The 24089-nt window shown below is 46.9% G+C and overlaps 1 protein-coding gene across 3 annotated transcripts in view; it reads left to right on the top strand.

Moving 5' to 3' along the window:
* Positions 1-22212, top strand: part of ATG13 (autophagy related 13) — a 55410-nt gene extending 33198 nt beyond the window's left edge. Inside the window, exons 7-21 of one of the 3 annotated variants that reach the window (XM_044919141.1) lie at positions 240-286; positions 1464-1604; positions 6350-6390; positions 7185-7281; positions 7630-7728; positions 8576-8669; positions 12275-12373; positions 13149-13259; positions 13673-13809; positions 15853-15967; positions 16572-16649; positions 16857-16973; positions 17522-17650; positions 19868-19947; positions 20045-22212. In XM_044919141.1, the coding sequence (XP_044775076.1) occupies positions 240-286; positions 1464-1604; positions 6350-6390; positions 7185-7281; positions 7630-7728; positions 8576-8669; positions 12275-12373; positions 13149-13259; positions 13673-13809; positions 15853-15967; positions 16572-16649; positions 16857-16973; positions 17522-17650; positions 19868-19945 (1383 nt within the window). In that variant the 3' untranslated portion in view covers positions 19946-19947; positions 20045-22212. Of the gene's footprint in view, positions 1-239; positions 287-1463; positions 1605-6349; positions 6391-7184; positions 7282-7629; positions 7729-8575; positions 8670-12274; positions 12374-13148; positions 13260-13672; positions 13810-15852; positions 15968-16571; positions 16650-16856; positions 16974-17521; positions 17651-19867; positions 19963-20044 lie in introns of those variants that run through there. The other 2 variants (XM_021685416.2, XM_021685410.1) reach the window with 2 other exon arrangements.
* The last annotated feature ends 1877 nt before the right edge of the window (positions 22213-24089 follow it).

Genomic DNA, 24089 nt, shown 5'->3' with positions numbered 1-24089 from the left:
TCTACACCCAATGTGGGGCTTAACTCATGACCTCGAGATCAAGAGCTGCATGCTCTTCTGACTCAACCAGCCAGGCACCCCTCACGTTAGTTATTAAAGTGGCTGATTAGGATTATAAATTGATTTTTTTCTTTATTTATATTTTCCAATATTTTTATAGTGACTGAATCGTGCTTTATAATAAAAGAAATAATTAAAACAAATAAAACTGAAATATTTTTCAATTGTCCCATCTACAGGGAGATTCCATGGAGCTAGAGATTTGGTGTCTCGAAATGAATGAAAAGTAAGTGCTCTGTCTTAGGGTCCGTGGTTGTGGTAGCTGAGAATAAAGCAGATGACGTCATGTGAAAAGCGGGGCTTCGTTATCAGTAATGGAGGGTGTTCTTCCCACTTAACAAAGCCAATAGGTCTTTGCTACAGTTTGCTTCGTGCTTGGCTTCCAGCCCAGGCACAGAGATGACCTTCAGCGGGAGGGTCAGTCCAGAGAAACTTAGATGCCACAGGGAAAGGAGCAGAGAAAAGACTGAAAAGGATTTGTTGTTTTCCCAGAGTACAGATAGTTCTCTGATTAAATCCCTTGCGAGCTCTTGTAACATGACTGCTCTGTGTTGTCTGTTTTCTGTGTGGCAGACATCCAAAACGATTTCCCTTCAGTACTCCTTTTTACACGTTGTGTTGGTCATAGATTGGAAATGCATGTTATTTTCCTTCTCCATTTTCTTCCTTCAAGGCAGATTAGCTTATTTCCTGCCTGAAGCTTCAGTTTTCAAGAATAGTATGTAGGAGAATGGAGGAAATAGCAACACATCAAAAGAAAAATTTTAATAATAAGTCTGTGAGGTGTGGGTATTATTTTTCTTTTCTAAGGAGAAAGCAATTGCCACGTTATTTAGTCTAAAAATTTTAGTACCAAACAGACTTTTCTTCAAATTTCCTATTAGATGTAGAGAGGTAGACAGCTCATAAGATACTATATTGAAATTGTTTGCACCTCCAGTAATATAATTGCAGTGTTGAATTACTGTTTTTACGTGTGTAGCTTTCTTTCTTAGATAACAGCTTCAAAGCTAGAAAAAAATATATTAGGTGCCTTTTGGTATCTATCTGCCTGGTTCTAGAGCACAAAAAAGTAACACTTCTGCTTACCTCAATAATCTCTTGATAAACTGACAAAGAACTCTAATTACACTTTTAGTTCAGAACATGTTTTCATGATAAATTTAATCTTATGCAGTTCTCACACTTAATTTGCAGTTATCTCTGTTGACTGTAATACTCTGAAAGGTGTTATATGGACTGCAAAGCAGGTTATATTCTATCAGAAGTCATGAATAATGCTAACAGATGAATCTCAGTCACTAGACAGAACCTAACTAGCACCTCTATATCCATTGTGTTTCTGTTCTTGGTTCTATGTGAGTTGAGTAGGCGAATGCTGATAGTGTCTGTGTGCTCCGCAGGTGTGATAAAGAGATTAAAGTTTCCTACACGGTGTACAACAGACTGTCGCTGCTGCTGAAGTCCCTCCTTGCCATAACTAGGGTGACACCAGCTTACAGACTCTCCAGAAAACAGGGGCATGAATATGTCATATTGTACAGGTAAGTAGCATGGTGCTCACCTCCCTGATTCATTCATTAGCCCCATCACTTTGCACATTGTCTGACTGGTAGATGGGTATTCTGTGATTAATTTTGGACAGAGGGTTGGTAGGGTAGTTGATGCTATAGCTTTACTGTGATTGTCTATCCCTCCTCCTTTGTGATCCTCAGCTTTCTGAAGGTACCAGGTTCTTTGTCCTTTTGTTCTGCGCAAGGTCAAATGATTCCTGTGGAATGGATTTGAGGTTGTACTGATAGACGTCTCAAAGCTGAAAAAGGAGCTTAAAAAACAGACTGTCCTGAGAAGATTTCATAGCCTTTTGTATTTCAGAATTAAAACTTGTCTAACAAACTGCTAATTCAATTTGTTTTTGATTAGTTGTCTGTGGATATAAAGAACTCGTCAGTGATTCTTTGAGTATTTTCCTTGGAGTAGTTCACCTCAACACATATTTATTGAGTGCCATTTTAATGCAAGCATGGTGCTAGGCCCAAAGAAGAACTGTACACAGGCCATACCCTACAGGTGTTTCTGATCTATTCGGGTGACCGTTTGGCACATGCATAATTATAATAAAAAGCAGGATTGGAAAACTACATAACAGTATCAGTAGAAAAGTACTGGGAGAACACAGGGAGGGAAAGTTTGTTCTGGGTGGGAGAAACCAGACAGACTTCCTGAAGGAAGTGGCATTCAAGCTAGACCTTGAGGCAGAGAGAATTTCAGCTGGTAGAAGTGAGGGAGAATGATCATTCCAGGTGGGGAGTGCAACAGATGGCAAGGCATAGAAGGGGGGACAGGATATGAGCTGTGCTCAGTTTGTTAGATGGACCCTAGTGGTGGTGTAGAGGATAAGTAGGAAAGTGTGAGAGCAGAGCCTGGTAAGCCAGGAGTTCCCAAATCACCCAAGACTCTTTTCATATTAGTGATGAGCTACTGGTTTTAGCCTTTGGCTTACATGTATAGAGCTGATTGTGAGGAGAAATTAATATAGCGGGATGGAAGGACTAAGGATTAGAGACTCAACTAGTTATGCTGAAACAATCTGCTACTACCTGAGAATAGTTATCAAGTCATTCTTTAATTTCCTTAGCAGTAATCTAGCAACCTCACCCATGTTTATTTTTTCAAGTATTTAAAATATTTTTGTTGTCTTCTCTGTAGTCTTTGGGTTTCAAGTTGAGTATTCCATTTGAAAATTACTAGACCTTTATTCAGATATAACAAAAGAGGGACACCTGAGTGGCTCAGCCAGTTAAGCATCTGCCTTTGGCTTGGGTCATTGTCCCAGGGTCCTTGGATTGAGTCCCACATTGGGCTCTCTGCCCAGTGGGGAGCCTGCTTCTCCGTGTGCCTGCCACTCCCCCTGCTTGTGCTTGTGCTCTCTCCCTCTGACAAATAAAGAAATAAAATCTTTAAAAATATATGTATATAACAAAAGATCGCTTATAACTCTTACTTTTCATTTACCTATGCTAAGCCCCCTTCATTTTGGTTCTTTTATAAGTAGCCATACTACACTACTAGTCATCAGCTTAGTTAACAAGGACTCAGTCCTTTTCATTACCAGTGTTTAAAGCTTTCCTTTATTCTGTATCTCTGGAGTAATACAGTATTTATTGCTCACTGTTTATCATTTAGGAGTGCTTTTGGATACAAATAATATGGTTTAAACCATAGAGAAGTGGGTGTTCTCAGAGGTAGATTTGGCTTATTTTTCCCCCTTTTTTATACTATTGTTTTTTTTTTTTTAAGATTGATTTTATTTATTTATTTATTTATTTATTTATTTATTTATTTATTTGTCAGAGAGAGAGAGAGCGCTGCACAAGCCAGGGGGAGGGGCAGAGGGAGAGGGAGAAGCAGACTCCCCGCTCAGCAAGGAGCATGAGGCAGGGCTCAATCCCAGGACCACGAGATCATGACCTGAGCCAAAGTCAGACGCTTAACTGACTGAGCCACCTAGGCATCCCTATACTATTGTTAACAGGTTAATAGTAGAGCCTTATACCATTAAAGAATAGCCTTCTGGGGGCGCCTGGGTGGCTCAGTTGGTTAAGCGACTGCCTTCGGCTCAGGTCATGATCCTGGAGTCCCGGGATCGAGTCCTGCATCGGGCTCCCTGCTCAGCAGGGAGTCTGCTCCCTCTGACCCTCCGCCCTCTCATGCTCTCTCTCATTCTCTCTGTCTCAAATAAATAAATAAAATCTTTAAAAAAAAGAATAGCCTTCTGGGTTTTTTTTAAAGCTATATTATCATTTTTCCCCTGGCCTTGTAGATTTAATCATGTCACTGTAGAATTACATCATTATAAAAATTCATTCTGAATTTGTTGTTCATTAAGACTGAATTAAAGTTAACTGCCATCTACTGTCTGTGAAGAAAACTTTTGCTTAGCACCTGAATGGCATAAAGGATATAGCCAAGAAGGTGGTTAGAGAATTAGGTTATTTTAAGCACTATACGAATTACCAGTATTCAAATGAGTACTGAGCTTTTTATTTAAAAAAAAAGATTATTTATTTGAGAGAGAGAGCACGAGCAGGGGGAAGAGCAGAGGGAGAGGGAGACACAAGCAGACTCCCCACTGAGCGGAGAGCCCAACACGGGGCTTGATTCCAGGACCCCAAAATCACGACCTGAGCCAAAATCAAGAGTTGGATGCTCAACTGGCTGAGCCACCAGAGGTTGCTAGCAAAATGTCTTTTGGCAACTTTTTATCGACATCATTCCTGTGTTATTTTATGGCAGGAGTCAGTAAACTATGGCCAGCAGACCATCTGCTTGTTTTTATAAATAAAGTTATTTTATTTTATTATTATTTTTTTAAGTTTATTTTTTTTAGTAATCTCTACATTCAGCGTGGGGCTGGAACTCATGACCACGAGATCAAGAGTCTCACACTCTCCTGACCGAGCCAGCCAGGCACCCCTAAATGAAGTTATTGTAGAACACAGCTGCCCCGTTCATTTGTGTATCATCAGTGGCTACTTTTGCAGGACAACAGCAAAGCCGAGTAGTCTGCCTCAGACTGTATGGCCTGCAAGCCTTAAATATCTGATCCTTTTAACAAAAATTTGCTGACCCCTGCTTTATGGTGTCTGTCCCTTTCATTCATGTATTACAATTTGTGAGACCTAGGCTTCAGATTTACCCTGAATCTCATCCCTAGCTTATTCTTATCTCATGCTTAACGCCTAACCATAGGGCTTTGTACATTGTTGGAGCTTTGTTTTTAATTGAACAAAGCCATGTATGTGTTTAATTTTTAACCATATTACTAGAAAAGTATAATAATGTTTTGTAGTGTAGTTTGTAATGTTTTATAGTTCAGACCTATAGCTAATATAGACTGCCCTTCCCAGGAAAATTCAGAGAAAAGTTCTGCTGTGCTTATATTTTTGTATTTTCAGAATAGTCTTATGTAATTCTTCTATAATGGAAAAGATTTTCGAATTTCTTAAGCAGTTTACTTTGGAATGACTTGTGACAAGCACGGAGAGCTCCCCTTAATTGAAGACCACTCTCAAAATCTGGTACCTTCTATTGCATATTTGAAAGTTGCCATGTAACACCCAGTGCTCATCACAAGTGCCCTCCTTAATGCCCATCACCCATTTAACCCATCCCCCACCCCCCGCCCTTCCAGCAACCCTCAGTGTATTCTCTGTAGTTAAGTCTCTTATGATATGCCTACCTCTCTGTTTTTATCTTATTTTATTTTTCCTTCCCTTCCCCTATGTTGATCTGTTTTGTTTCTTAAATTCCACATGAGTGAAATCATATGGTATTTGTCTTTCTCTGACTGACTTCTTTCACTTAGCATATTATACTCTAGTTCCATTCACGTCATTGCAAATGGCAAGATTTCGTTGTTTTTGATGGCTGAGTATATGTATATATGGAATATATAATGGAAATTATTTATATGGCATCTATATATAAGGAATATATAACGGAAATAAATACATATGTCACATTTTCTTTATCCATTTATCAGCTGATGGACATGTGGGCTCTTTCTATAATTTGGCTATTGTTGATAGTGGTGCTGTAAGCATTGGGGTGCATGTGCCCCTTTGAATCAGTATTTTTGTATCCTTTGGATAAAATACCTAGTAGAACAATTGCTGGGTTGTACAGTAGTTCTATTTTTAACTTTTTGAAGAACCTCCATAGTGTTCTCCGGAGTGGCTGCACAAGTTTGCATTCCCAACAACAGTGTAAGAGGGTTCCCCTTAAGAAAGGAGATCTTAAATGTTCTAATCCCAAGAAAAAAACATTTGTATGTAGGTGATGGATGTTAACCTGACATACTGTGATGATCAATTTGTAATATAAACAAATATTGAGTCTTGTTGTACATCTGAAACTAATATAATCTTATTTGGTGAACATACCTCAAAAAAAAAAACTAGTACTTTCTAATAGTGGTTTGAGATCTTTTTGTGAATCTTATTTCTAGATTCTTTATTCCCCAGGAGGTATACTTTAAAAATACATTGCAGGAGCAGGAAGAAGAAACTAAAATTACAGGCTCCACTTAATTATTATTTTCCTTATTTCTTAGCCAATTCTTCCCATATACATCCCTATGCCTGCAGCTTACTTGAAGTAGTGACATTATTGCTCCATTAGGAGAAGTGGTCATGCAGATGAGAAAGGAAGGGTTTGCTTTGTTTGTTTTGGCTATAGAGACCCTTAGAATAAAGAATCATTTATTTCTTTTTCTTTCTTTCCTAAGGATATATTTTGGGGAAGTTCAGCTGAATGGCTTAGGAGAAGGTACGTATCAAGGTTGAAAAGCATTTGTAGTGTTAAGAGCCGTCCTGACTTCAGAGATGGGCTTGGATGCTGCCTGTCATAATATGTAGCTTGTGATTCTAATAGGTGTGATACAAGTAAGGAAAAGACCGGTGGGTGGTCCAAAGAGCTTCCAGGGAATGACTGAATAATTTTCCCCAGAGTTCTAGTAACTCAGTATTTTTTCTTATTCTTTATACCATTGTCTGTTTTCCTAATTTTCTATAATGAGCATGTTAAATGTTTCTGATGAGCATAGGCAATTTTGAAAATTGGGCATGAAACCAAGAAAACCAGGAAAGCTTTGTTGGAAATATCGCCTGCAAGGCCCCGGCTCTTTCCTATACTTAGTTCTGGGGGGCAGCATGAGTAGAAGTGCAGTCACTTCTGTGCCTACATAAACCGAGGGCTTCGTGTGATAAAGCCCCAGGGCCCCTTTCCTGTCTCACTGGGCATGTGACACATTTGGGCCGGGTTGGTTAGGACTTGCTCAGACTTTAGGACTAACAGTTTGTTTTGCCGCTTTGAAGGTAGGTTTATCTGGAAATAGAATTCTGATTTCCCTTCCAATATTAGGTCATATAAAATAAATGAAAAGAAAAAATATATATATATACACACACATAAACCTATATGAAATTGAGGCTGCAGCACTCATGGTGTGAAATAGATAAAGCCAGAGATTGTATGATAGGCTGCATGATTCAGGGAAAGCCAGACTAGAGACAGTGTCAGTGTTCTCTAGGGAAAAGCTAATTGTATATTTCTTCTTCTAGGTTTCCAGACAGTTCGTGTTGGGACAGTAGGCACCCCTGTGGGCACCATCACTCTTTCTTGTGCTTACAGAATTAACTTGGCATTTATGTCTACCAGGTGAGGAAAGAGCCTTGGAATCCAAAAGAGCTCTTCCAAAGATGAATTCAAGATATTAAAGTTTGTTTTTCCCTCAAACTCCGTGGCTAAGCTTATAGTTCAGCTTTGCCATTGCTGAAATCAGTCCCCTTCTGGAAAATAAACTCGGAGAGAGAGCCCCGTTTCCAGATGGAAGAATCTGAGTGTCTCAGAGCCATCAATGTAGGGTTGTGGTTTATATTTAGGGATGCAATAGTTAAGACTCTAGTGGTACCTGCCAATAGATGTAAGGTGAGGGGTCCTCTGAAGACTTCAGGGGGGCTGACAAGGCATTCTAACAAATATTGTCATCTGCTTATTGCATTACAGGCAGTTTGAGAGGACTCCACCTATCATGGGGATTATCATTGATCACTTTGTGGACCGTCCCTATCCCAGCTCCTCACCCATGCACCCCTGTAATTACAGGTGAGGAATGTGTAGGGGCTTTCCCAAACTGCAGCTAGGGAGAGGCATTCATCTTGTACATAGAGCACCTTTCTCAGCACTCACCAGTGGGCAGGGCGCAGTGATGGAGACCCCACAGGGAGAGAAATGGAGTGGTTAGCTTCCCTTCCTGCTGCTGCCTGTAAGGTACACCAAGCCTTGGAATATACAGACTGAGAAAATTCTTGGACATTTTGGATCTTGACGGTAGTGATTTGACTTTCAATTTGATTTTACTTAGAGACTACAAGAGTGGCAGTAATTAACAGAATGCCCCTCACAAATTAAATGGTTTTCTGGTGACCATTGGCACAGTTTAGTTAGAGATTAGAATCTTCAGGCTCATGCACATGCAAGCAGGGGCAGAGTGGGGAGGGAGAGGGAGAGAGAATCTGAAGCAGACTCAGATCCCAGAAAACAGAATTCTGTAGAGGTCGGAACAGATGTGTATCAGGAAGGATACTGCCTTTATGGGAAGGACTTTTGAAGTTGGATGGGGTCATCTTTGGAGTCTGGATTTTTGTTTCACTGCATCTCTTTTGCTGACAGTTCTTTAGTCCCAATACTGGCCAGGCTTAAGAAAATATTCTCAAATCATATGTCAGGTAGGATGTTTGGGTTAAAAATAAAAGCCTTGGTCAACCTCTAGATGTTGTTCTCTGGGGTATGTTTGACATTATCGAGGACTCACCACGCCTCTTTTGCCATACTTAGCTCTGCCTGAAACAGCTCTTGTCACAACTTGCATCCTTATCTAACCTCCCTCTGTGTCCTTCTCAAATCACTGCCGTCACTATAAAATTGATGATTTATTTTCCCCGCATCATAGAACTGCTGGTGAGGACACTGGAGTAACATATCCTTCTGTGGAAGATTCTCAAGAAGTGTGTACCACCTCTTTTTCCACCTCCCCTCCGTCTCAGGTAGGGGGAAACAGGTTCTGGGGGGGGCTATAGTTATTTGGTATATATATGGGCATGAACTGGTACCAGAATTTAGATACAGTCTCTTTTGGTGGTCCTGGTGATTGTTTCCAGACGGTTATTTTGAGGGGTGAGGGGGAGCCTTCTTATCCAGCAGGTAATATTGCAATGTTTCTAGTCTGTAACCATGCCTTTTTTTTTTTTTTTAAGCTTGTATTATTTATTTGAGAGAGAGAGCACGCTCATGTGCTTGCAAGCAGGGGCAGAGCGGGGAGGGAGAGGGAGACAGAATCTGAAGCAGACTCTGCTTTGAGCGTGAAGCCCAACACAGGGCTTGATCTCACAACCCTGAGATCATGACCTGAGCCGAACCAAGAGTCGGATGCTTAACCGACTGAGCCACCCAGGCGCCCCTCTAGCCTGTAACCATTCTTAACCCACAAGATTACATGTAACCTTTACATTCCTAGAGACATCTTAAAATTCCCTAGAAAATGAGTCACAGAATTCCAAATGCATTGTGATACCAGAGAGGTATTCTACCCTACTCTTGTTAATTTGGTAGCTACTTCACTTTTGAAGTGGTAAATATGGTTCCTAATCATGGAAGGAGCACAAAAGGAACCAGTAATTATTGGGCATAGAATGCCAATAAGAAACCAGCCGTGCAGTTTCTCCTCATAGTTGACACAGATATCTGGCTATCTGCATTCTTTATCTGAACATTTTTAACCATTAACTTTTCCACTTGAGTCCATCTCCAGTGTCAAACCTAGTTTCAGTGAAACACAGGCTCCATACAAGGTTCCCAGCTTCCCAAGCACACCCACCTGTGTGGCCTTATTGTGTAATGTCCACGGTACCAAGTCTGCTTCGGCGAAGGAGTCGTTTGTTGCCAGATGACTGATTTCAGGGCACGTTTCTTCCCTTCCACCGCAAGTCATTCATCTCCCACCTCATGGCCTGCAGCTCCCGGCTCTGCCTGCTCATCCCCTCTGTCACTCCCCTCCTCTCTGACTTGCACATTAGGCAGTCTCTTCTAGACCTAACTCAGTTCTGTGTTCTCTAAACTAGTCCCAGATTATCCCCTTTCACCATCTTGTTTTGGGAGCCCAACAAATTAATTCACTACCCATAGATTTTTATTTTCTGTGTTTTTTAATTAAGAAAATATTTAAATTTACTTCATTCTGAGTTGTTAGGAGATACTGGATTAAAATTATGGTTCTCATCTGTTTCCAAAACAGAAGTTGGGCACAAAAGTTAGCTTAAAAAAAAAAAAAAAGCTAGCTGAATGGTGTGAAAGAAATTACAAAATCCATGGGTCTCTGTTATTTCTTTTGTCCCCATTTAGAGCTTTTAAGGAGGTTCTTGTAAAGTTGCCTAGACAGTTTGCATGTTACTGTTACTCCCCTTTCCCCATGAGTGTTTGCTCTGGGAGGGGGCAGCTTCTGGCTCTCTTACTGACATAGAACAATCCTGACCCAAAAAGAGGGAAAGGCCACCAGAGCACATTAGTACAAGTAGATTAGTTTTTAGATGATCAAAATATGAATATGTCAAGTTTGATGTTCTTTGAAGTTTTATTTTTTAATTTTTAAAAAAATTTTTAATTTATTCATTTGAGAGAGCGAGTGAGAGCACGAGGTGGGTGCGGTGCTTAGAGGGAGGGAGAGAAGTAGACTCCCCACTGAGCAGAGAGCCCGATGCAGGACTCGATCCCAGGACCCTGGGATCATGACCTGAGCCGAAGGCAGACGCTTAACCAACTGAGCAAGGTGCCCCTATTTTGTTTTATAAGTGATAAATTCGTAAACAGTAAATGAAGTTGTGATTTGGGAGATATGAGGATGGTGAGGCTGGGCCTTACAAATCAGTTTGTCTCTTTCTCAAGTACAGTGGAAATTTGACCTGACCCCAAAAGTAAGGGGAAATTAAGTAGTTCCTGCATCTCCTGTTTGCACGGAGTTTGTTGACTTGTGTAAGGGGAGCCTATCTTTCTCATGGTATCAGTTGCCTGCTGTGTCTTGTCACAGTTTGAAAGTAGATTGTGCCAAGATCTTACCAACACTGAGCATCCTGTGGGTGGGCCGTGTCACTACCCTCTGAGTACCTCTAGTTGAGGCTGGTACAGTTTGGTGCAAAAGTATTCATTTTCAACCTTAGTGGTAGAACAGAAAGAGAAAATGATTTGCCAGCAAGTCTCATCCTTCCTGTAAATATTGAACTAGTTTCTTCCTTGGCTTAACCCAGGGAATTGCATAATTGTTCAACAACTTCTATTTGAGCTTTTTGCAAAGGTCCAGTAAATGCATGTTAATGTGGTGTTTGTTTTCCAAAAAAAATACGGACCATTGTGTCATGTGGGCACAAAGTCGAGTCAGGAAATAGCTGTGACCCTGAACCTGCTACTGTGATTTCAGGTCCGACCTCCCATTCTAAGCATTAACTAGCTAATTGGTAAGACTTAAAGATAGAACAGCAAGACCCAAAATAATCATAATTAGCTTTGAAATCTAGGAGTTTTTAAAGTGCCCCAGCTTTTGCTGCATCAAGTTCTCCTTCACCATGCGGGGCTACACTGTCCTGTGTCCACCTGTGCGCACACACGCATGCCTACACCTGTACACACCCATTCCTCCTGCCGCAGATGGCGTAGTCAAGTCTGCAGCTGGGGGCCTGAGCGTTTGTTTTTTTGTTTTTTTTTATTTTTTTAATCTTTTTTTTTTTTTTAAGATTTTATTTATTTATTTGAGACAGAGAGAATGAGAGACAGAGAGCATGAGAGGGAGGAGGGTCAGAGGGAGAAGCAGACTCCCCGCTGAGCAGGGAGCCTGATGCGGGACTCGATCCCGGGACTCCAGGATCATGACCTGAGCCGAAGGCAGTCGCTTAACCAACTGAGCCACCCAGGCGCCCGCGTTTGTTTTTTTTTTTAAGATTTTATTTATTTAGTTGAGAGAGCATGAGCAGGGGGAGGGGCAGAGGTCCCTACTGGACACAGAACCCAACGCGGGGCTCGATCCCAGGACCCTGAGATCTTGACCTGAGCCAAAGTCAGACACTTAACTGACCGAGCCACCCCATTGCCCTGGACCTGAGCATTTTAAAGTTCTCGTCAACAAATGTCAGTTGTTTAAACCTATCCTTGCAGATTCTTGGTCCCCAGGAAAAAGTCTCCAGTCTAGCATTGTAACCTCAGCGTCTTCATCCTCAGCACGCCTTGCACCTGCTCTCAAGGCCTTGCTGCTGGAGGCCATTCTCTAACATCCTTCCGCCTCTTTTGACTAAGGACACACTAATGCTTGGTTCGGGTTTCCCTGTTTTGCCAAGCATACCAGCTTGACTCAGCTTTGTTTTCCACCTGCTCATCAGGGCGACAAGCATGTATGCCCCCTGGGATAAATGTGTCTTCCTCAGACGCTTCCAAGTTGTCCTTCTCGGGAGGCAGCCATGTTGCTCTCTCCCTGCCGCACCCCTGACTTCCAGCGTGCAGTTCAGCCCCTATGGCTGGCTCCCCTTCCAGAGTTGTTTTCACTTCTTTCTTAAGTCCCTTTTCTGTTTTCTTCTCTTGTTTCTCCTGTCTCGTGTGTATCTGTGCACAGTGTGTGTTTACTGTCACAAAGGCACATTTTCAGACCCCTACTCCTGTGGTGACGGACACTCTGAGGGTCCCCATGGCAGGACTGGCCTTTTCCCATCAAGTGAGTCCATACTGGGAAGAAGGGGATATAATCAGACGGCATCTTTTTATTTAAAAATTATACATAAAGTACAGGGAATAGCTATTTAAATGTCCCCAAGTGTTCTGGGGGTTATTTGAGGTTTGGTAATTGATTTTTAACAGGATGCAGCCATAGCACAGCAGCCCAAAATAGGATGTTTCGTTTGCCCCTCCTCCTACCATTGATGTAAAAAATACATGGAGTTATTTATATCTTATTTCCAAATAAACAATCCAAGAGTGGTATTCTTTCTTTTTCAGTATAAATAGAAACTCTCCCATACCCAGGGGTGATGGAGGGTGTGATTAGGGAAGACGCCTTCTGTTTCAAAGGGACCTCAAGGACAAAGGAGAAAATAGAATGACCTGGGAAAAACCAATGACTTTGGCTGCAAGTTCTGCTCGGGCTTGTGCTTCGCCAGTCCATTGGGCTGGAAACCTCAACAGTTAGCTGAGCCCCTGGGAAAAGGGGGAGCAGGGAACTCATTTGAGGCCTTTGGAAGGCTGCAGAGCTGGGAATGTCAGTCCCACTGCAAACAAGTCTGTGCTTTCTTAGCCACAGAGTAATGGCCTGCTCTGTCTTTAACCCTTACGTCAGCTGCGCCTTCCCCCCCCCCGCCCCGCCGCCCCGCATGAGGATGTGGGCTGGGATCCATTCCTTACCTCTCCACAATCTTGATCATTAGTCATACTCTAGGATTGCCTATTTTTTCCTCCTCCTTTCTTCTGCCCCTCTTTGTTTTTCTCTTGCTTAGCTCTCAAGCTCTCGACTTTCCTATCAGCCTGCTGCCCTGGGCGTTGGATCAGCTGACCTGGCTTACCCAGTAGTGTTTGCTGCTGGCCTAAACGCCACACACCCTCACCAGGTATCTTTAAAGATGGGGAGGACCCCGGGGGTTCCTGTGCTGCCTCCCCTGCCTTGAGGCAGTGGAGGGGCCTCTTCACGCGCCAGTATTATGCTAAGTGCTCTGAAACAAGGCTCTTAGGTAACTTTAGAGGGCTGAGGTGACTCCAGGAGGAAGGGCCTCCTAGAGTTCAGAAAGGAAAGAAGAGCTTCCAAGTGTTTTCTCCCTCTTTCCTCTCCCTCTGTAGTTCTTACCACATACGTCACGTCTCCCATTAGCTGAGTCCCAGAGAAGACAGATCCAAGGTTTCCCGCCCATTTGGTGGCAGCATTGGTGGTGGAAAAGCTCAGAGGCACTACCATCACACCAGGCCAAGTTTCCTCTCCTGCCTGACACTGCCATTGTTCACTGTATTCTTCCATTTTCCCCCAAAGCTCATGGTTCCTGGGAAGGAAGGTGGGGTACCCCTTGCTCCCAACCAGCCTGCCCACGGTGCCCAGGCTGACCAGGAGAGACTGGCAACTTATACTCCGTCTGACGGGGCGCACTGTGCTGCCACACCTTCCAGCAGGTGAGTTCACGGCCTGGCTGCTCAGGCAGCCAGGGGCCCATCCTCCCTGACACCTGTGCCTATCTGGTGTCAGTAAAGAGTCGCTTTCAGCATTGCCTCAGGGTTGGCACTGAGGCCCCAGATGTGGAATTCTTAAAGTTCTCGATAAGAATCTTACATTGCAGCTGGTATGTAAGGAAGCTGCCCCGAGCTTGCTATTAACAGCCAACAGCCGGGACCTACTTCTTATCACCCTCTTCCAGTGAAGGGGACCTTCAGATGTGGGGTTTTTTTTTTTTCTCTTACCCCCAAATTTATTCCCTTGGAATGAGTCCTCATGTTTCCTGAGGACCAGAGCAGGTGGTTTGCTGTAACCCTCAAGTTTGGGGCCACAGTGGATCTGTGGTGGTAGTTAGGATTATTATTGTTGTTGTTTTTCCTCTGCTATGTTAGCACCTCATGGAGATTTTTTAGAAACAACTGTTTTTCTTCGGTAAAAATTTTTAAAAATCTTTGTATTTTCTGATTACAGAAGTGATACATTCTGTAAATTTCAAATTATGAAGACATTGATGAGGTAGAACATGAAAGTTCTCATTATCCTACCCTGCACAAATCACCACTGTTACCGCCTTTTCAAAGATGAGAGGATCTCAGAGGGTTAAGTAATTTGCCAAAGAGCACTTAGCCCACACAATGGCCCGGCTCAGGCCGAGCTCCTCTTTCCCTTACACTTGGAGTTCTCCCGTGGGAAGATGAGGCTGTCCTGACCTGCCTTGCCCTCCCTTGACTGCAAGGCCCCAGAGATAATGACGTTGATTGCCCCACTACATCCTAAATGAACTTTTGGATAATAGATTTTTTTTTTTTCATTCCCACGGTGGAGCAGTTGGAGGGAAATTATTTGGGAAGATCTTTTTGTGCCATCCACCAGGAAAAATAATTACTTTCATTCCTGGTTTCCCAAACTTCCATCCTTTTATCCCTCCCCCTGTCAGATAATCAAAGGAATATCCCATTAGTCGTTTTACACTCTAGTTTTCTGAGCCTTGACTCCTGAAGCATGTCTGGGAGTAGCTAGAGATAGAGGACCCTATCTCTTCTCCTTGGGGTAAGGGGTGCTTAAATGCAGGTCATCAGAGCTCAGGCCTTTCCTCAGTGCTGGTCTTTCCTGCTGGCTGGCGTCCTCTTGGACGGCACAGTCCTCCTCCCTACCTTGAGCCTCTGCTTTTGGCCAGAGGACCTTTCCTAACCCCTGCTGCTGCTGGGGCTGTGACTACTAGCCTGGTGGCCACAGGGTGAACCCCCACCTGCATCCCCCATCCCCCATCATCCAGGACTCCACATCAGTCTGGAGAGCTGGAGAGGGAAGGAGTGGGCAGCCAAATGAAATATGCCATTGAAAGACCTTGCTGAACAGAGGGTTGATTAGGGGTGAGGAGAGGAAACGTGGTGTGGAGCACAGAGGACCTCAGCCCAGGCGATGTGTCATGGGCAGAGAAAGCTCTGCCTATCTGAAGAGCCAAATTTGGGACTCTCAACTTAGGATAATGACACTGCCCTTTGTGAGGTAAGGCTTAAATTTAACACACAACTATATAAACCCTGTAAATGATTCCTTCTTATGGTAATTTTAGATAACAAAACAAGAAGGCAGAGAATAGCTTAAAGCTTGAGTCTGCCTATGTCATGGATTACTGTTAAAATCACGGTTAGGACCTCTGCTTGCCTGTATGCATGATTGCTGTATGCTTGGTAACTGATGCTTACCAGAGGTGTTTCAGATTAAATTTAATGTTAAGTCTTACACAGTTGTAACACTTGAGTTTCATTCACATATGCCTCATTTTTAGTGGCTCCTGGAAGTGCAGTCCTCTGCTGTCAACTCGAAGGGAGAGTGACAGTGGCTGCAGTCAGCCCCGTATTACCATTAACCACGTGGGTCGGCTGGTGGGGGGCCACTCCTGCTCTGGACTGCAGCCCCACCAACGGTGGGCTTATGGGCAACCAAGTAGGCTCTGCCGTGGTTTGAGAATGAGTACCAACACTGTCTTTCTTCTTCAGCGAGGATACTGAAACGGTATCAAACAGCAGTGAGGGCCGGGCATCCCCCCACGATGTCTTGGAGACCATCTTTGTCCGCAAAGTGGGGGCTTTTGTCAACAAGCCCGTCAACCAGGTGATTTTTCTGGCACTGCCACCTGTGAGAATGTCTGAGCCTTTAGAGTGAGGCCTTAGGGGCAGGGCTCTTCACTTAGGGTCTGTGAGACCCCTGAAAGTGCATGCAAAATTGTGTGTGTGTGTGTGTGTGTGTGTGTGTGTGTCTGTGAATTTTTTGGGAAGAGGGTTAGTAACCTGTGATGGCTCTCCAAAAGAAGTTCACAGCTCTTGTTCTGTGATCATATAAGCATACTCCCCTAGGAGAGGGAGACTAGGCACCATTTGGTACAGACACCTTGCACTCAAGTGTCAGGGCCTCAGCCTTACTCAAAATAAGAAGTTCCTCTTCAGCTCTACCAGTGCAGAACAGTTGTTACCCAATCACTGTGGGTCAGGCTTCCGAAGCTGACTCCCGGGGTCCTGGGGGCCCTACCCCTGTTTATGTTATGGGTGTGTGATGGGAGGCGGGGAGATTTGGGGTTCACCAGCAGGATGGGAACCTGAGGACAGTGTGGTCAGCCTGGGTGTGCAAATCTGCTGGACCCACAGGCAGCTGGTGGACTCCGAGGAAGCCTGTAAAAGCTGGGGCAGGGGTGGGCACTGAAATTTCCCTGTCTCTTCAGGTGACCCTAACCAGTTTGGACATACCCTTTGCCATGTTTGCTCCCAAGAATTTGGAGCTGGAGGATGCCGATCCCATGGTGAGTCCCCCTTTGACTTAAGTTAACAGATGGTGCTGTGTGTGTCGTCTTCCTGGGCAAGTCACTGTTCCTCCACAGACTATTAACCATGCTCCCGGCTTACAGATTTTCAGCCAGGTTGGGTCCCTTACAGATCCTTTGATTATTAACAGCAGCTTGCACCCAGTGCATGGAACCAGCCCCTACCTCCACCTTGTTCTGAAACAGGTGAATCCTCCAGACTCCCCACAGCCCGAATCTCCTCTCCAGGGCAGCCTGCACTCGAATGGCTCCAGTGGGGGCAGCAGTGGCAATACCCACGATGACTTTGTCATGATCGACTTCGTAAGTTGCCATCACCTTCTTGGACCTTTGCTGCCATAGGGGAAATAAACCAAGAACTGTCCAGGGTACTTGAACAGGACTTCCTTCGCAGCGATCAGATGGACTGGTACAGATAGGGGATGGGATGGGTGGGCACCTGGCTGTGCAGTTCATGGGGGGAACCTGCCCCCATGCCCTGCTTGGGGATACATTTGGAGGCCCATGAACAAGAAGGCATTTTGTGCCGTGTCTTTGATTGAAATTCAACTCTAAATGAGGATTTGCCAGTGGTATCCATGTAGGCCCTATTCCTGCCTGAATGGATGGCCCTTTGCTAAGGAAAGGAGTTTGAGGGAAGGGAACATAAACCTTAGCACCTGGTTAGCACCAGGGCTAGAGCTCAGCTGCCCAGAGGAGAAAGGTATAGCAATTCCAGCCCCTAAGATGAACCTGGAGGAACCCTTTCTCTGATAATTACTGGAAGGAAAGAGGGTTGTTCATAGCTTCTTTCCCCTGATTTTCCTCTGTGATCTAAGGCAAGCTAAACTGAGTCTGTCTTGTTTTTGTAGAAACCGGCTTTTTCTAAAGACGACATTCTTCCGATGGACCTGGGGACCTTCTATCGTGAATTTCAGAATCCCCCTCAGCTGAGCAGCCTCTCCATAGATATTGGAGCGCAGTCCATGGCTGAGGACTTGGTATGGAAACCCCTTCCCCTGCCAGACCTCAGCCTGCAACCTCCTATCCTCTTTTAATGGTCATTCTTGCTCCAAAGGCCTGGAAATTTCTTTGTCTTATTGCCCCACCTCCCATACCTCCCATCCTCTTTATAACAGGAAAGAGACACTTTAGATCCTTATTTTCTGTTGATCACACTTGAGGTTGCATTGTGCCTGGCAGTCACTGTCTTGAAGTTGCTTGCATCAACTTCCTCCTCTTCTGTCCATGCTCACCATTACTTCCCATCCCTGCTGTTCACTGTCTCGGGTCTTTGGCTTGCGGATGCCACAAAGCCAAGCTGCTCCAGTCACTCCTGCGTTCAGCTGTTCTGCTTGTCAGGCAGAACGCCAGCAGTACAGGGCAGAAGAAACGTGAGGTCCTGAGCATTGGTGTTCTTGCTCTTTCCTCAGAGAGCTCATTCCCGATTCAGCCAGCAGTTCTTGAGTTTGCCAGATGTCCTGATACTGACTGTAATCTCTGCATCTCTGCTTAGCGTATTTCCTGTGTCCAAAGGGCAGAGGAGCATGCTGCACGGCTATAAACTCCGGGTGCCCTACACCTCCACGCAGCCTGTTGCCAGGATGTCCCCGGAGGCTCTTAAGTGTTGTCGTAAGAAAAGAATTCAAAGACAGACCAGACACAGTGGTTGAGTGGTGCAGGTGAAGAGTTTAGTGAGAGCACCCTTGAGGTGAGAGAGCGGGCGAGCTCGGGAGAGCTGTGCACCCCATCGTTTGGGTCTCTTTTATTGACAGTTGTTAACTAGGGGGGGCATATTTATTATTTGGAAGGAGGATTTCTTTGGGAGTAGGTTTTCACGCCTTTTCTCCCTCACTTGGTCAGGGTCACTAGCCTTCTTTGTCTTTGAGTGCGGCCAGCCAGGACAGGCCTCTGACTTTCCCGATAGCTGTCCCTCACTTCCCCCTTTGCTGGCCTCCAGACATCCCGTTAAAACCTAACTAGCTGCTTACTCTAACACCACAGGATGTCAGGGTGGGGTGGAAATGTCACCTTCTATATCCACATTAGAGGAATGTCTCTAGTAGGAGTAGGAATCTTGGAATATCTGCCCTTGCTTTGCTCAAAACAGAAAAGCATGCTCAGTAATAACACTACTATAACAATATCATTATTATTAACATTTATTGAGGCTTACTAGGTGCCAAGCATTTTTCTAAGTGCTTTACATGAATCTTCAACAATCCTAAGAGGTAGCTTTTCTTATTATCCCAGTTTGTAAACAGATAACTTGCCCCTGGTTGCACTGAGCCGGCAACGCACAGCTTTGATCCTAGAGAGTCTGGCTTCTGATTTTAGGCTTTTAGCCACTGGCCCTCTGGCTTCTCATTGGAAAGAGGCCTGGAAGAAACCGGACCGCAAAGGCTCCCTGAGTGATTCTGCAGCCAGGAGTAGCCAGTTACCCCCGCCTCCCGCCGCTGCCCTGGTGCCCCCATCATGTCTGGGCCACCTGCCAGTTCTGGGGGGGGGGCAGGCCCAACTCTCCTCAGCACCTGGTGCCAGTCAGGAAATCTCTTCAGATGCACATTCAGCAGTGGAAACAGAGCACCTGATTAGGGTCAAATTTTTATTAATAGTTGATTCTTGAGGGCAGTTAAACTTAATTTCTCAGGTTCTGTTTTCTTCTCTTGTTTATTGTTTTCTCTTAACTCTCTAACATGCCCCTTCCTCAGCAGGTATAAAGATGCTGATTCCTAGGCCTCCCCACAGACCTGCTGAGTCAGACTCTCTTGGGAGCGTGGTTGGGACGCCTTTGTTCCTGTGCCCCCAAGGGATTCTGCCCAGCACAGGTCATGAAGAACTCTCCTAAACTTTTCTTGATCTGTAGCATACTAGGCCTACTGTTTCATTCCTGTGTCAGTCTGATCTGTGCCAAAGGTCACTTCTCTGTGTCATCCTGTTGTTGGCATGCTCCTTTCCTAGCTCGGTAAGTGTGTGGCCCACTTGATTCCCTGGGCTGTTCTGCTGAGCCCCCGAGCCCCCACAAACCCTGCTGGACACAAGCCCACTATGCGGTGCCTGCCCCCCGGCCCAGCATCTATCTCCTGCTCTCCCGGCCCGCACTGTGACGCTGAGCTCTGGGCTGTGCTCGCTTCTCCAGCCGGGGCGGGGGGCCTGCGCTAGCTGCCTCTTCAGGACCCTACCTGAATAAGCAGCTCTTCTCTCCCCTCCCGATGCAGGACTCACTACCAGAGAAGCTGGCTGTGCACGAGAAGAATGTCCGAGAATTTGATGCCTTTGTAGAAACCCTGCAGTAAAAGTTGGTGTCCACGGGTACCAGCAGCATCCCCTTTCTGTGGTCCCAGGAGACAGAGCCTCCCACTCATCAGCTGCTTCCATCCCTCATCTTGCTCCAGGTGGAGGAGAGGCTGGTTTCCCCCATGGGGACCCGGAAGTCCTTGTTCTGACACCTCCTGGAGACTCCATGGCAGCAGTCAAGCCCGGTGATAGCATTTGAGAGACTCACCCCCTGGCCTTGGAGATTGGAAGACACTTTATAACAAAAGGGCCCTCGGCAGGGCCATCTGCTTCCACCGCCCATCAGCGACTGCTTCACAATGGCTGTCATCCCGTTCCTCCTGCCGGCCCCCTGCCCTGGGTCCTCCCTGCAGCTGGCCCCTTGCTGACTTACCATCAAGCACTTGACATTCCAGCTCCTGGCCCAGAGCCTGGCATGGAGGCAGAAAGAGGAAGGAGACAGTGCTGGGAGGAAGAAGGAAGGGCTCCTTTAGGCTCTTTTTTGGTCCCCTTTGGTTTGATGTCTTCTCTCTCCTTCCCTGTCTGCGCCCCTGTGCCCGTACTTTTGGCAATATGACAGGCCTCTTGCCCAAGGTGGCGAGAACTCCAGAGTCAGCCATTCCCACCCTTGAGGGTTGTGCCAGCCCATCTCTCAGCTGAGGCTCTGAGCAGCCCTGGTGGCTGGCTGTGCTCAGCTCCTCAGCTCCATGGAAGCAGAATCCTGGGTCTCCAGGATTCTCTCATTGGGAGTCACAGCAAAGGTTCTTTTTCTCTCCTTCCTCCCCCTATTGCTGCTCCTTGGTTATAAAACACGGTAAATATTTATTACTTTTCAGAGAAATCAGATATTTTATAGAGAAAATATGTTTGAGGTTAGATGTTTTCACTTGGGGAAGGTGGAGGGCCTCTTCCTGGAGTAGGGCCTCCTCCTCAGGAGGCTCCTCAGATTCTGGGTTGCTGCTCTGAGGATCTTCCTTCCCATATACATAAGGTGGGCTCCAAGAATAGGGCTGGCTGAGGGCAACGGAACCTCCCAGAATCGCTGCACTTGAACTGACGACAGGCTTTACCTTAGACTCCTACATATTCCTGGTGAGAGCCTTGAATCTCTCCCAGCTTCTGCAGAGCAACTGACTCCATTCTCGCAGCCCAGGAAGTCTTGGATGCTAGATGTGTACAACTCTGTGTGTACAACTCTTCAGAGTTGTATAGTGACATAGAGTGCAATGTATGTGCCCCACTGTGGCCCCAGGGAAGGCCAGAGGGGCCCCTCCTTCTGGGGGACTTGTTTCTGTTTCTCAGGGCTAGGTTATGGGCCTTTTCCTCTTTCCACCTGGGCCTGGCTACCACCTTTCTTTAATCCCAGGGTCTGCACCCCGTCCTGAGGTTTACTAGCTGGATTGGTTCCTTGTTGAGAAACCAAAGCTAGGCATATGATTGACTTAACCATTTAGGTATTGTTCCTTGAGTCAGTCAAGCACTTAGCCTCACCCACCTATCATCTCTCCCTCCCCCAGCCTACCTGGTAGTCCTGGCCAAGGGAAACAAGGCCCGCCCCATTCCTCCTGGCCTACCTGGGTTGTTATTGGCGGCAGCTGTTCTGCCTTGGAGCAGGTGGTCCTCAGTTGCTTGTTAGTAAATGCATGTGACATCGTTCCCACTGATTAAGGCTCAACTCTGAGGGCTGGAGTGCGCTCTGAGGCTGTCTCAGGTAGGCTGAGTCCTCCTGTTGCATGCATTCTGCTGCCACAAAGAAATGTTCCCAGCAGTGGTGTCCGGCTGGCCCTCCTCTTTCAGGGCCAGAGTGCACCCATGGTCTGCTAAACCAATCCAGATCTACCCCGCAGGCCCCAGTGCTCAGAGGGGTGAAGCCCTGGTAAGCTGTTGATCACCCCCGCCCCCCACGTCCTGCCACAGCATCTCAGCCACTGTGAGCATGGGAAGGCCTGTTAGCCATTGTCCTCTTTGACTCCTGATTGTTGGCCTTTGCGGGCAGCAGGCTTTCCTTTAGGACCCTGTCAGTGAGAGGCCAGGGAGGCTGAGCCCTGAGCTGAGAATGGGAGGAGCAGAGCAACTGTCAAGGCTGGCCCTCAGCCCTCGGCCCCAAACACTGACAGGGGTGACCCCTGGACTGACTGCTGCAGAAGCCCCCGGGACAGGGCTGGGGCCCATCACCCGTCTCCAGGTGGCAGAGTCCCTCGGCCTCCTCCAGCCCACCTTGTTTGGAAATACTGAGCTATACTTTAAAACGTATTCGAGAGATTTCCAATAAATTTTTTCTGTACTTGACAGCGTCCTGTCCTGCCAGTTGTCTAAAGTGCTAACCCGCGCTCTCCCGCTTGTGTGTGGGCCCCGCTAACCGACGGCCCCTCCGTGGGAGGAAGAGCAGTGGATGCGAAGTGCAGAATGGCTTCGGAGTCAGGCAGGCTGGTTTGCGTCTTGGGGCTCGGCCACCTTTGGCCGCAGTGCCACCTTGGGTTGATCAGGAAACTTTGCGCCTCGTTTTCTTGGCTCTACCATTCCCATTTCGGGGGCTTGTATGCGACTGGTCAGTGAGATACCGTGTGTGAAGCCGACACGCAAAGCAGAAGCCCCCTTAGATGAAGGCCAGCATCGTCATCAGCTGCTTGTGCAGCATCGTCCCCCCCCCCCCCCCCCCCCCCCCCCCCCCCGGGGGGGGGGCGCTCGTTCCCCGGGGGGGGCGCCGCCCCCCCCCCCCCCCCCCCCCCCGCCCCGACTCGGCCTGGAGGCAGGAGCCTTTGGCTCGAGGGAGAAACGGCTGCCAGGCCTCTGCCACGCTTCCAGCAGGAGCGGGGAAAGGGGGCCTCCCTCGGCTGCTGGTATCTGTTTGCTAATCTAGGGGGAGGCGATGTGGCTGAGCAAACCAGAGGGGAAGGGGCTGAGTGAGGTATCAGGAAGTCAAGGGCCCATCGAGTGTGTTTAGCTGCCCCATCTGCCAGATAGCTCGAGCCGGGCGCCGGGGAGCTCCCTGAGGAGTCACGACGGCGAGCAGAAGAGCCCACGGGGATTATTCCTGCCTGGCCCCCGGGAGCTTCTGTGGCAGGCCTGTCAGCCCTGGTAAAGCTAGCTCCTGCCTCCTAACTCGTGCCTAACTGGGCCACGGGAGTGGGAGGCGGAGCCAGTGTCCCAGAGGCAGAGATGGTTCTAGAGGCAAGGGACTAACTGCCTGACAGACGGGGGCAACTGTAGTGTGGGTTGCCTCCCTGCCCCCACTTCAGGCTGAAGCCAGGGCAGAAAACGGTGAGAAAGTTCTAAATTGAGCCCAAAGCTAGGGCTGAAAAGGAGGCTGCTCACTGCTGCTATTGTGGGCCCTGGGAGCCCTAGCTTGTTGTTTAACTGCACCTGACACTGGCCGTGATAACTGACCGTGCAGGCAGCTGGGACAGTCACCCAGCCCGAGTCAGAAGTGGTGAAGAGACTGTCCCTTGTGTCTTCACCTTCAGTTGGGATCCCCCCCCCAAAACAGTGTTCACTTGCCCCGTGTCTCATGATGGTGTCCTGCCCCTTTAAAGCGTCTCCCGACACTTGGCCCCCCGAGACCTGCTGTTGCCAAGGCAGGGGTAAACTGGCTTTTGAGTCACTCTGCAGAGGTCCTGCCAGGAGTCCAACCCGAGTAAACAGCTCTCCTGATCTGTTCCCCTCTCAGAGTTGCCCTGGGATACTGCTCCTCTGTTGTAAGCAGTCACCCAGTTTAGAGCAGAGCCGGTGAGAGGCTGCCGGGGCCTGCTGCTGGGGCCAGCGGGGTGAGGGCTGGCTCCCTGCAGCTCAGGGCCTGTGTTTGTCACCACCAGTTTCACACTGCTGCTCGATCCTGCAGCTCTGGACCCGCTCCGCCGGCCGGAGCAAGCAAGGAGGGGAAAGAGAACCGGCCACCATCACCTGACTCATCAACAGGCAGGCCGCAGACAGGTGCAACTTGACGTTGACCGCTGTGCCAAGAGAAATTCTGGGGGCGCCTGGGTGGCTCAGTTGGTTAAGCGACTGCCTTCGGCTCAGGTCATGATCCTGGAGTCCCGGGATCGAGTCCCACATCAGGCTCCCTGCTCAGCGGGGGGTCTGCTTCTCCCTCTGACCCTCTTCCCTCTCGTGCTCTCTGTCTCTCATTCTCTCTCTCAAGTAAATAAATAAAATCTTTAAAAAAAA

Source organism: Neomonachus schauinslandi, chromosome 11, assembly GCF_002201575.2.
Source record: "Neomonachus schauinslandi chromosome 11, ASM220157v2, whole genome shotgun sequence".
NCBI lineage: Eukaryota > Metazoa > Chordata > Mammalia > Carnivora > Phocidae > Neomonachus > Neomonachus schauinslandi.
The sequence above is the reverse complement of the archived record's forward strand: the minus strand, read 5'-3'. Positions and strand labels throughout refer to the sequence as shown.